Source organism: Ursus maritimus, unplaced genomic scaffold (genome assembly GCF_017311325.1).
Source record: "Ursus maritimus isolate PB19 unplaced genomic scaffold, ASM1731132v1 scaffold_58, whole genome shotgun sequence".
In the NCBI taxonomy this organism is placed as follows: Eukaryota; Metazoa; Chordata; class Mammalia; order Carnivora; family Ursidae; genus Ursus; species Ursus maritimus.
The window spans coordinates 27806-40102 of record NW_024426752.1 but is presented as its reverse complement, the minus strand read 5'-3'; the positions used below and the strand labels follow the sequence as shown (position 1 = coordinate 40102).

Here is a 12297-nt window from a genome sequence, read left to right as displayed (position 1 = left end):
GTCTCCACGCTTGCTTCCTGCGCCCATGACACGGCACGCGGGTCCTGGGCCACACCGCCCCAGACCCAGCGTCGGCAGCCCTGGTCAAGCCCAGAGCGGAGCCTCAGAAAATGCGTGTAGGGGAACAGCCAGGAGCACGTCCGCTGGCGATGGTTCCGTCAGGACTTCCTGCCAGGGGAGGGAGTGTGCCGGCTGGACCCATCCCCAAGGCCCCCGTGCAGTGGATGCTTGGACGTGCTAGGCCCTTGCTTCAAGGCCCTGGGGGGCTCCCTGTTGCTCTGAAGGACCCCAAACAGCCCCGGCTCCCCTTCCGAGCTCCCCACTCCAGCTACACGGGGCCCCTCTGCCCTCCTGGCGTCAGGCTGCGTCCCAGAGCATGGCGCTCCTTCCGCGTAGAGTGCTGTCCCCGGTCCGTCTGGCCCCGCTCATCACAGCAGCCGCTCCTGACGGGGGCTTCCACCGCGGCCTGGCAGGGTCCCCGTGTGTCCACACCTGCTGGGTGCCACCCATCTCCCACCCACACTCGTCACGGGGATGTGCTGACTTATGTGGCAGCCTGCTGGGTGGCAGTCCGTCTGCGCCGCTCGGCGATGCTGGGCCCGCCTGGCTCCACGGAGCCCCGGTGTCGGGGGGGAGGGGTGGCAGGGAGAAAGTTCACAGACACGCGTCGGGGGGGCGCTATGTCAGGAGAGGGGCGCCCAGAGCCGCCGCCTGTCCCTGGGCAGCCCGCCGTGGGCAGGCTGAACCTTCTCACCGGGGCCCTTGCTCCCCAGGTCTGGCCGTGGCCCCCCCAGCCCCCCAGAGCCACGATGAGAGCGGCGGGGACTCCACGGACCTGGAGGACGCCAGCAGACTGTGGCCCACGTTCGCAGCCCTCTTCCTCCTCACTCTGCTCTACAGCGGCTTTGTCACCTTCCTCAAGGTAAGGCAACCAGCACCCCTGTGTGCAAGGCTGGGGGACACTCTGGGCTTGGCCCAGGGAGCCCACGGGCAGCGGAGGTGTATACGGCCATCAGGGGCCACGGCACAGGCCCGGGCCTCTCAGCCCTGAGACAGCGGAGACCCCCCCTCCCCGCGGCCTCCGCCCTCCTCCTGTGGAAACAGATGCTGGGCTCCTGCTCACGTCCGACTTGGCTGGCAGGACTCAGGGGCCTGGGGCCTGGCCTCTGGGGACCCTGCCCCTCACACCCGCCCCCTTCCTGACCCCGGGCTCCTACTGCAGGTGAAGTGACCCCAGGAGAGTAGACGCCCGGCATCTGCAGAGAAGGGAGGCCCGGCCTCCATGCTGTCGCCAAGGGCAGAGGGGCCCACCCTGGACTCCAGCCCCATCTCTGCCCATCCCAGGCCCACCTCTGTCCACCTCTGTCCAGAGCTCAGCCACCAGACCCAGAGAGGAGGGTGTCATTCCCTGCACGTCCCCAAGCCAGCAGTCCTCACTGCAGCCCCTTGCCTTTTCACCTGCCAGCCGGCTCCATAAACAACCTTGCTCATTCCACCTGCCTCCTGTCTCCCCGTCTCAGTCATCTGGGTCTGCCTCGGGTCAGAGGACCCAGGGGGCTGAGGGCAAGCGTCCAGGGATTCACACCCAGGACTGGGATGCGGTAGAGACAGGGCGCACAGTGGGAGCTGCCCCATGGGAAGAAGCTGGTGGGGCCTCTCTGCCCTGAAGGGAATGTGAGGTGCCGCTCCCGTACTTGCGGGCACACGCGTGTGGGCACACACGCTAACACACGTGCACGGGGAGGTGCCGCTCCCGTACTTGCGGGCACACGCGTGCGGGCACACACGCTAACACACGTGCACGGGGAGGTGCCGCTCCCGTACTTGCAGGCACACACGTGCGGGCACACACGCTAACACACGTGCACAGGGAGGTGCCGCTCCCGTACTTGCGGGCACACGTGTGCGGGCACACATGCTTACACACGTGCACGGGGAGGTGCCGCTCCCGTACTTGTGGGCACACGTGTGCGGGCACACATGCTTACACACGTGCACGGGGAGGTGCTGCTCCCGTACTTGCGGGCACAGGCATGTGGGCACACATGTTTACATATGTTCACAGGGAGGTGCCGCTCCCGTACTTGTGGGCACACACGTGCAGACACACATGCTTACACATGTGCACGGGGAGGTGCCTCTCTCATACTTGCAGGCACACGTGTGCGGGCACACATACACACACACGTGCCCATGCACACACACAGGCTCACACACACTATTAGAAGACAGCCCTAAGTGGTAGGAGTTGGGACAGCCCCCACATGGAGCCTTTTCATGGGTGCCCGGCCCCACAGCTGCAGGCACGACCCCAGGCCTTCCTGTATCAGGTCCCTCCAGTGCCGTGGGCAGGAGCACACCTCCCCCGTGGAACGGGGTGAGCAGTAAATGCCATCATGCCTGAAGGGGTTCTGAGAAGACCCTGGCATGGCTTAGCTCACCATCAGCACTGGAGGTCCTGCCGTCACCCAGGGTCCCCGGCTGCAGGACAGGGAGTGGTCACAGCGGACAGGAGAGCGTGGTGGACGCCTCCTGTGCTCCCTGCCCTCCCCACCCACTGGCCAGGGGCAAGAGTGAGGGGGAGCCACTGCCAAGCCCAGCCTCCCCACCCCAGCCAGTCTGCAGCAGCACCTCCGCCAGCACCCCATGCCACGCTGTCTCATTCCTCCATCCTCACCCACCCTCCTCCAGCCTCATGGCTCCAGCTCACGCCTCGTCCCTCCATGTGGACTTTGATGCCACGTGTCTCCACGGGAGCTCAACCCCCACTAACATGGAACATGCCACAGCTGGACGTGGGGCTGTTGTTGGCTGACTCACAGCCCCGAAAACATGCACACAGGACCCTGCAGGCTCTGCACGTGACCTCCAGGGCAAAGACACTTGCAGAAGCGTCAAGGTCAGAGTTGAAGGTCCTGGCCGAAGGGGCCAGCGTTGTCACAGCACCCACAGGAGAAGGCAGTGTGACACCAGAGCAAGACGGCCTGCTGTGGCCACGCGGTGGGGGAAGGGGCACGAGCCGGGGTGCTGCTCTCAAAGCAGGAAGCCCCCAGACGGGCTGAGCCTCCGGAGGGGCTGCCTGCCCATGCCGGACCCTGGCCCAGGGCTGCTGTCAGACTTTGACCCCCGCTGGCCCAGGGGGCCCCACCTTCCAGGGGCTCAGGCCATGCATCTCTGCAGGCATCCTGCCGTCCCAGCCCCATGGCACACGGTCTAGAGGTCACGTGTCTGGCACTGGCCAGCCACCGCCCTGGTGTGCACACGGCCCACCCTTGGTCGCATCCCATGGGGCCACCCTGCCCACCTTGCCCTCGGCAGCCTCTCAGCGGCAAGGGCAGCCCTGCGTCCAGAAGTCAGAGGAGGCCTCAGTCTCCCACAGGGCTTGAGGATCCGCACACGGGGCCTGTGGCAGCTACGCCCCCTGTCCTCTGCCCGGCCCCTGCTGAGTTTCTTCTCTGCTCCTTCTGGCACATTCCATGGCTCCCTTTCTCGTCATACTGGGTGGTTATGTCTCAGCTCCCCGAGAAAGTTAATGCCGAGAGCACAGTGTTCCCGTCACTCCCTGACGACTCCCTACACGCAGAGCAGAGTCCAGCGCATAGTAAGTGCTCAGCAAGCAGTTGCCAAGTGAATGAGCGTGTCCACCTGCTGCACAGGACCGCCTTCACCTCCCGGCACTTCCACCTGCACACATCACCAGTTTACAGATCCTTCAGAAGCCTACCCTCCCCCACCTTCCATCTCCGTAAATGACCTCCTGCCACGTGGACCCCAAAAGACACCTCAAAGCCATCACCACCATCTTCCCGCACGCTGCAAGCCACGTTACCCCCACCCAGAGCTCCCTGCTGTCCGGTCAGCCTGTAGGCTTCCCCCCACAGCCCTCGCCGTCTCCTGAGGACCTACATGTGTCCCGGTAGCCCCGGCTCAAACCCACTGATGGGCTCCTTTTACACCAGGAACAAGGTCTGGGCTCTGCACCCCCAACCTAGCTGGCCCAGCCCAGCCCGGAGCCCCAGGCCTGCCCAGCACCAACCTCCTCACAGCCTTCCAGGCCCCCTGACCCCTGTTCTGTCCACCTCCCAGCCTGGCCTCGAGGCCCCATGCACACAGCAGCATCCACAGTAGCAGAAGGAATGAATGAATGGTCTGGCCGGCCTCAAGGAGGACATGCCCCTGGGCCTTCAGACCTAAGGCACGTCCTGCAGCCCAGCAGCTCCTGGAGAAGCCCCCATGGGACCCCAGCTGTTTCCAAGGAAGTCCCTGGCTTTTCCCACAGCCTTGGAGCGACACCGTGGGGCCCCATCCGCAGGCCCCGGGGAGAATGGGCGGGGGCCGGGCACCAAGCCCCCGACCCGCATCTTCCCCTGAGCGTGGTCGGCACCTGGTTGGGCCCAGGGAGTCTGTATTTGAGTTTCCTTCTGTCCAGGAAACATACTTATAAAATGCCCTAAAATGCATTTCCCTAACGCATGTGGCCCCAGCCCCTCCTGGCCAGTCAGGCGGATTTCTGCAACAGAAGAATCCAGTGGGCGGCTTTCTACCCCGACTTCCCCTTTCGTCTTAAATAAGCCCCAGCTGACCTCTGCCCAACTACAGAAATCTGTCTGCTGGCGGCATGTGACCGCCCCCGTGGGGCCCCGGGCCGGGCCACTTCCCTCCATGCAACCAATGCGTTCGGGCCCTTCCCCAGTGCTGTGGCCACAAGCCCTAGCGCAGCCCAGAGAGGCGCAGGCCGGGGCCGTTTCCCAGCACGCTCTGCAGCTCACCCGCGCCACCACAGCCTCACGGGCCTGCACGCCGCCCGCCCTGGGCAAAAACATCTGTTTCCAGCGGTGTGATCAACAGGACACAGCCGCCTCCCGCACCTAAATCAAGGCTTGACAAGCCTGGTCCTGCGGTGTGGAATTCCCCCCGGGCACCTGCGTGGGGCCCCACCGACCCCCCTCTCTTGGCGTCCGCCCCCCGGGCTTGTGCACCGAGGCTTCCCGGTACCCAGGCGGAAGGCAGAGTTCTGTTCTGCAACCTGATGTCCGTTCCCGACCCGCAGCCGGGGCCAGGCTTGCTGAGGTCATTCTGGAAGACAAACGGCCACAGCAAGACTCCGTCAGCACAGAGACAGGACCCTGCTCCCACGGTCAGGACGAAGGCAAAGTCCGACCAGCATTACTGACCGATACGGACCAACAATTGGACCAGAGGAACTGTGGGGAGGCGTTTACACTCTCTCGAGGTGAATGAGCACTTTCTCGGAGTGACAGCAGAGCCAGGAACTTCAAAAAATAAGATTGGCAGGTCTGCCCACAGAGCAAAGATTAAGTATCTGTCAGGGCAGAGTCTCCATTAAACAAAGTGAAAAGGACGCGAGACGGTGGCCAAGGCATCCGACATCAAAAGGAGTACAGGTCAGAGTTCTTCGGAGAATAAACAATGACAGACCAGATAGATAGATGACTGATAGACAGATGATTGATAGGTGATCGATAGACGATTGATGTGTGTGTGTGTGCGCACGTGATGACAGGTAAATCTCTCAATCTTATTTTAAAATCTTACTTTTACTTTTATAGGCCCGCAGCCGGAGACCCGGAGTGGATGCTGCGGTCAGGTCAGAAGACGTCTGGGGCAGAAGCCCCTCTTCCTCCTGGGACCTCAGCCTTTTTTCTCTCAAGGCTTTCAGCTGATTAGACAAGGCCCACCGTCACATGGAGGCAATCAGCATTCCTCTATGTCCACTGATTTACATGTTAATCACATTTTTAAAATACCTTCACTCTCTGGACTCATGTTTGGCCAGACATCTGAGTACGACGGCCTGGTCAAGTTAACCGTGAAGCTGACCATCACGGGGTCCCAGTGAATGAGTGGTGCAATGATGCAGAGAGCGGGAGAAACTTGACCTTCGAGGAAAAGTTTTCAGCAGAAGGTGGAAGGGGAAGATCATTCCCAGTGGGTTTAAACACAAATAACCAAGGACATGCATGAAATTGCTAATGGTCACAAATAATCAGAGGAAAGCAGCTTCGAACTGCTGACCACCCACTCAGGTAGCCGCTGCTCCCTGCCAGCCCGCCGTGCAGACAGGTGTCCACTCTGCGGCACCAGTGTCCCAATGAGGGACAAACAGCACAGGTAAAAACAAGTAAATGCCCCGTAAAAGATAAGGAGGCCGGACGCAGACATCAACGTCTGCTGCTATTTGGCCGATGACCAGGACACTTCCTGGAGGGGGTGACTGACCTGCAGGGTCAGCAAGGAGCTGGTCGGGGCACACTGCAGGCAGAAGGGGCAGCAGGTGAGAGGGTCCTGGGGCAGGCATGAGCCCGGGGCCTCACTCCGAGGGGATGAGGGGATGAGAAAACCCCAGAAGGGTTGAGGTGGTGACCATTGCGGAAGGCTGACCGGGAGGCAGAGGCAGTGGGCTGGGGGCAGTGGCACCAGAGACCAGGGCTCAGATCACCCACATCGTGGTGGGGGGAGGACCTGACATGTTTGCACGCAGGCAGAACTGCACCCACGGGGCCTCCTGACCCACAGCTTGGATGGAATTGCCACTTCCCAAGATCAGGGAAACAAGAGCTCCCTTCCTGGGACGGTGGGTTGAGCTGCCAACTGGACATCCAAGAAGGGACACTGGGGCCGGGTCCGACAGCAAGACCTGGGACTGCCATGTTTAGGAAGAGACCAGGGATGGGGACTTGGATCTGGAACCACCAGGGCTGGCGTTCATTCTCACGGGATGGCAGGGATGAGCAAGGATGGAGTGTGCAGAGACGAGAAGGCCAAGCTGGGAGGCAGGAAGTGCCAGAGGCCAGGAGCAGGGGCCTCGTCGGCCGAGGCTGGAAGCAGGAGTCAGAGAGGGAGGGGCTCCAGCTGCATCCGGCGTCTCCGACGGGTCCTGTCATGGGGCTGGGGACGACCCCCTGGTTGGGCACAGCAGAAGTCGTGCTGCCCCCCCAAGAGCGGTGTCAGTGACAAGGTGGGGTCCAGGCCCAAGCAGACTGGGTGCAAGAAGTGAGAAGAGCCATGCAGACAGACGAGAGCAGAACCACGGGCATGGGCCAGCAGACTTCATGGGATTCCGACCCAGAAGTCAAGGAGAACTACTCGTTAAATACACAGCAAACTTGTAGAGACCACCAACTTCTGGGCGCGGGTCACAACGCAGTAGATTTTGAAATGTTTGGGTCCTACGATGCAGCAAGCTCCCTGACAACACCGCAAAGGGGACAGGAGTCTACGTCACAAGGTGAGTGACTGGCCCATGTCTCACGTCAGGTCCGAGGAGGAATCCGCAGCCTGAAGTGTCTGGAAAAGAGAAAACACCGAGTTAATGAAGAGCCCAGATTTACAAGTTGGAAAAAGAGCAACAGAAGAAACACGAAACAAGAAAGGAGACAATCATCCTATAAACAAAAAACATGAATAAAAGGTAAGACAAGAAAGAACTGCGAGGCACAGCAAGTAAACTGTTTCTTAAAAAGCACAGCCCTCCCTGATCCCGGCATTCTAGGTTCGAGCCCCACATCAGGCTCCTCCGCTGGGAGCCTGCTTCTTCCTCTCCCACTCCCCCTGCTTGTGTTCCCTCTCTCGCTGGCTGTCTCTCTCTGTCAAATAAATAAATAAAAATATTTTTAAAAAATTAAAAATAAAAATAAAAAAATAAAAAGCACAGCCCTCTGAGGGGACGGGTCAGGAGGACGGGGGAGGGGACAAAACGTGCATAAAGAACGAACGAGAACAGAGAGATAATTGCTCCTTGATGAAGAAGCAGAAGAGGAAGGAATGGATCGACGTATTCCACTAATGTTGAGATCAAATGGAAAACCCCGGAGCAGCGTCTTATCAAACATGAGTCAAGAAGAGAAAAACTCAAGAGCACTGTATTTACTGAATAAGCTGAAGCATTAGGAAAAGACTGGGCGCGGCAGGAACGTGAGCCGCCCTCCCCCCACCAGCAGCCGCGGGAGGGGCACACTTGCATCGTCTTCTGGGCAGCGTGACACAGACGGTCCCCAGCGGGAGCAACGGAACCAAGAGAAGGCAGCGCCATCTTCAAAAGCACGGGTCCGCCGGAGGGACCGTGCTCCCGTCACACAGCCACAGGGCCGTCCTTGCACAGTTCTGGAAGCTCGAAGTCTGACGTCGTGGTGTGCGAGGGCCATGCTTCCTCCAGCACCTCGAGGGGATGACCCCCTGCCCCTTCCAGCTTTGGGTGGCTGCCGGAGACACAGCATCCCTCGGCCTTGGACGCGTCGCGCCCATCTCTGCCTCACGTGGCATTTGGCCCGTGTCGCTGGGTCCACATGTCCCTCCTCTCAGAAGGACAAGAGTCATACTGGATGGAGGGCCCACCCACTCATATATGGCCTCATCGTCACTTGATAACCTCGGCAAGGAGCCCATGTCCAAATGTGGTCACAGTCACAGGCTCTGACTGGGCATGAATTTTGGGGGGACACTATTGAACCCAGGATCTTTTCCTGTCCTGACTCCTGAAGCTCTTAGGTGGGCAGGTCTGTGCCCCCGCAGGGGTGGGGACATGCAGAGTCAGAGCTCAGGGCCCCGGCGGGGGCAGGGAGTGAGGTCTGAAGCAGGGTCCGGAGGTTCCACGAAGGCAGCCCAGACCTGCGCCCCGGAGGTGACAGGAAGGTGTCTGTGTCAGCAGGGACTGGAAGCCGGTGCACCGGGAGCCACCAAGTAAGTGAACAGAAGACTGGAGGAGAGGAGGGAACCACAGTCCCCGAGGACGAGAGAACCAGACGGGGCCTGTGCTGGAGGAGAGGAGGGAACCACAGTCCCCGAGGGCGAGAGAACCAGACGGGGCCTGTGCTGGAGGAGAGGAGGGAACCACAGTCCCCGAGGGCGAGAGAACCAGACGGGGCCTGTGCTGGAGGAGAGGAGGGAACCACAGTCCCCGAGGGCGAGAGAACTAGACGGGGCCTGTGCTGGAGGAGAGGAGGGAACCACAGTCCCCGAGGGCGAGAGAACTAGACGGGGCCTGTGCTGGAGGTGGTTGGGTGCATCAGTTTGAATTCACGGTTTCGAGTATATCGAGACAAATATACCCGCATATAATAGATTAAATAATGGCCAAAAGCTTTCCAACTTTGAGGACGTGCATGAATCCACACACACGGGAAGCTCACGAACGCTGATATAACCGGGCTCAATGCTCTACGTAAATGTCAACAGTGTGGGGGATATTTCTATATATAATGTGTTTTTGTGTTCATGGTTTTTTTTCATTTATTTATTTGAGAGAGCACGAACAGGGTGGGGGGTGGGCAGACGGAGAGGGAGAATCAGGCTTCCTGNNGAGCAGGGAGCCCGACGCGGGGCTCGATCCCAGGACCCCGGGATCACGACCTGAGCCGAAGGCAGACGCGTAACCGACTGAGCCCCCCAGGGGCCCCTCATGGTCTATGTTTTAATATAAAATGTGAAGCTGGTTAAGCTCAGTGGTGCTCACCCAAGGAAAGCTGCTGCGGCCACACTGGTCTCAAGGGAGAGAGACGTAGAGGCAAGAAGCTTTAGTGGCACAAAGAGGGATGACAGCGCTCAGTGTGCACACCGGACTGCAGCTCTCAGATTCTAAAGCCAGAAATGCCTGCAGAAGAACGACAGACTCACCGTTGTCGAGGGAGGCGTGAACACTGCCCTCTCGGCAGGCGCAGAACCAGAGGACAAGCATTAGTACGGATGTACCTCGTGTCAGCCCTGCGTCAATAATCCGACCCGCCGGGCGCACCGAGGCCTTGGAACGAGCCACTGCAGCAGCCCACGCGCCCCGAGCCTTGCAGCACACCCACTCACTGTTCCGTACCGCGGCCATAAAAGAAGACCCAGCGCGTTCCCAAAGACGGAGTGAGCTTACTTACGTGGGGACAGTGGCACCGTCACGCCTTGACGGATGTCGTCTCCTTCGGGCTTGGCCAGCACTTCTGTGGGATGGGGTCTGTACCCAGTGGACAGACCCACACCTCCCTTTCTGCATGACCTCGGACCCCAATCCAGCTGTGCTCATCCCAGGTCTCGGGTCCCACTCCTTCACTCTAGACCCTTCCTTTCGTGGGAGGGATCTCTGGGCTTTTGAATTCAGCCTCCTCCGCAATGCTTACCACTCTTCCATCGGGTGCTGGGCCTCATTCTCGTCCTCTGGCTGCACAGTATGGGGCCTCCTAAAATGCTGTCATAGGGGATTTCTGGTGCTCACTCTGTTCCCCGAGTTGACAGGAAAGCCATCGTCGTTCTGCATCTCACGCACACCAAGCAGGCTGCTCCATTATCATAGTCACCACTGTGTCCACTGGTCTGATGATGCCCATTGCCCCACGTCTTTCAAAGGCTAGAGATATTGCACAAGGTGCACCCCCTTCCTGCCCATGTCCCATTATGAGCATTCAAGGGGCCTTCTTTACAAAGGGTCTACTTACAGATGGGATGTGACAGAGCCACGGGGGGGGGGGGCAGGTTACATGACAGTAGAGTTGTTTCCACCCCAAGCCCAAATATCAACCTGTTCACACAAGACGTAAACTATAAAAGACACTATTGGTAAATTTGACTATATTAAAATGAAGCGAGGTCCATCAAAAGATACCTTTAAAAAAAATAAAAGACGAGGTACAACCTGGGAAGATATCTTTGCAACACCTGTACCTGACAAAGGGATGTTGTCAGTAAGACGCGAACAGCTGCTGCAAAGCAAGAAAAGACAAGCAGTCCAACAGAAAGCAAGGCCAAGAGGCACAGACATTTCCGAGAAGCGGAGTACGTAAAGTCAAGAATCGTATGAAGGCATGTCAACGTCACCAACAATCAGAAAACGTTTGAATCAAGAGCAGAATGGGGTACCGCCTTAGCAAAGTGATACTAGCCACCATGGAGAAGTCTGACCGCACCAAGTGTTAGGATGTGGGTCCGCGGCATCTGTCATGCATGCGTTGTTGGCGGGGAGTCAGACCGAGGAGAGGCTTCAGAAACAGCCTATCACTGCCTCCAACCGTCCAGAGTTCCATAGTCCATCACCAAACCGCTTCACCACTCGGTACTTGCTGGAGAGCCCCCCTGTACAAATACACCAGGAAACACCTATAGCGAACCAGTCAGACGGGCTAGGGTTCCATCGTGAGGGCAGGGTCACCGTGTGGGGCAGGGAATATAGGGTGCCAGGGATTCGACTCTGCACAAGTGGGGGAGAAGCCGGCAAAAGCAGAGCTGTGAAGGGTCCACTGCGCCGTCAGAGAAAACTCCCCAACCAGAAACCCTGGGGGGACTCGTTGATGAGGGCTGTGGAAGACTCCTACCTCTACACCTGGCAGAGGGTTTCGAGACTCTGTCATTGATCAGGGCAGGCAGGTGGAGGGAAGAGTTGAATAAAGAGCAGACAGAGAAGAGTGTTCTGGGAAGATGGTGGAGCAGGAGGCACTTGCTCCCACAAAATCTGTCTGATGTCGCCATCTTGGAACTCTGCAGTCTGCTGAAGGCTTGCAGTTTCTAAGAGAAGTCTTGGATGGCAAATGTCCTTAAGTTTGGTCAATTTTAGCTCTTAACACGATAGCAGCTACCCCGGCCCCAGCCACAGCCCCATGGCAGGCGGCTGTGCACACGTGCCCGGAGCACGCTATGCACGACTTGCAGGACCCAGGGTTGACCCAAAGGACCCTGTCCTCCAAATATCAGGGATCTGTGCTCCGATCAGAGTGCAGACAAAGAAGAGGGAAGTCATCCTGGCCTCTCCCCTCCTCTTCAGGCTGAAGTGACTTCCAGCAGACGTAAAGGGCTTGACCTTCCTCTGCCCACTTTATTTCTCTCTTTTTCAATTTTTGGGAACCAGGCATCAAAGACTAAGACATTGAAAAGCAAGTGCATATACCAGGAAAATTAGGAAGTGACCACAAAGACCCAGGGAAAGCCTCAGGCTCAGAAGAGACTTGAGAAGACATTAAGTTTACACCTCAGGCTGACCCATGACCCAGAGACAACCTCCAACAATCAGAAACACAATAAATAAAAACAACCCCAAAAATAAGCCTGGGGAAGGAGAAGAATCTGACTTCCAGAGTTAACAAATTGAATTCAAATGTCCAGTTTTCAACAACAACACAAAAATCACAAGTCATACAAATAAACAGGAAAGTATGTCCCACTCAAAGGAAAAAAAACATATCGACAGAAACTGTTCCCAAAAAGGAACTGATGGCAGATCTACTAAAGATTTAAAACAATCATCTTAAAGATGCTCAAAGAGTTATATGCAGGGGCGCCTGGGTGGTTCAGGCGGTGAGGCGGCTG

General features: G+C 58.3%; 1 long non-coding RNA gene and 1 gene segment (V, D, J or C); both read left to right on the top strand.

Annotated features, from left to right (window-relative positions):
- Positions 1-1500, top strand: part of LOC103682243 — a 21368-nt gene extending 19868 nt beyond the window's left edge. The window contains 2 exon segments of the C gene segment in view: positions 774-922; positions 1223-1500. Coding sequence covers positions 774-922; positions 1223-1231 — 158 coding nt within the window.
- Positions 1501-2332: 832 nt separating this feature from the next.
- Positions 2333-9103, top strand: LOC121100934. Its single transcript, XR_005832710.1, has 2 exons — positions 2333-5405; positions 7279-9103. It is a non-coding gene; the product is annotated as an uncharacterized LOC121100934 (long non-coding RNA).
- Positions 9104-12297: the final 3194 nt, after the last annotated feature.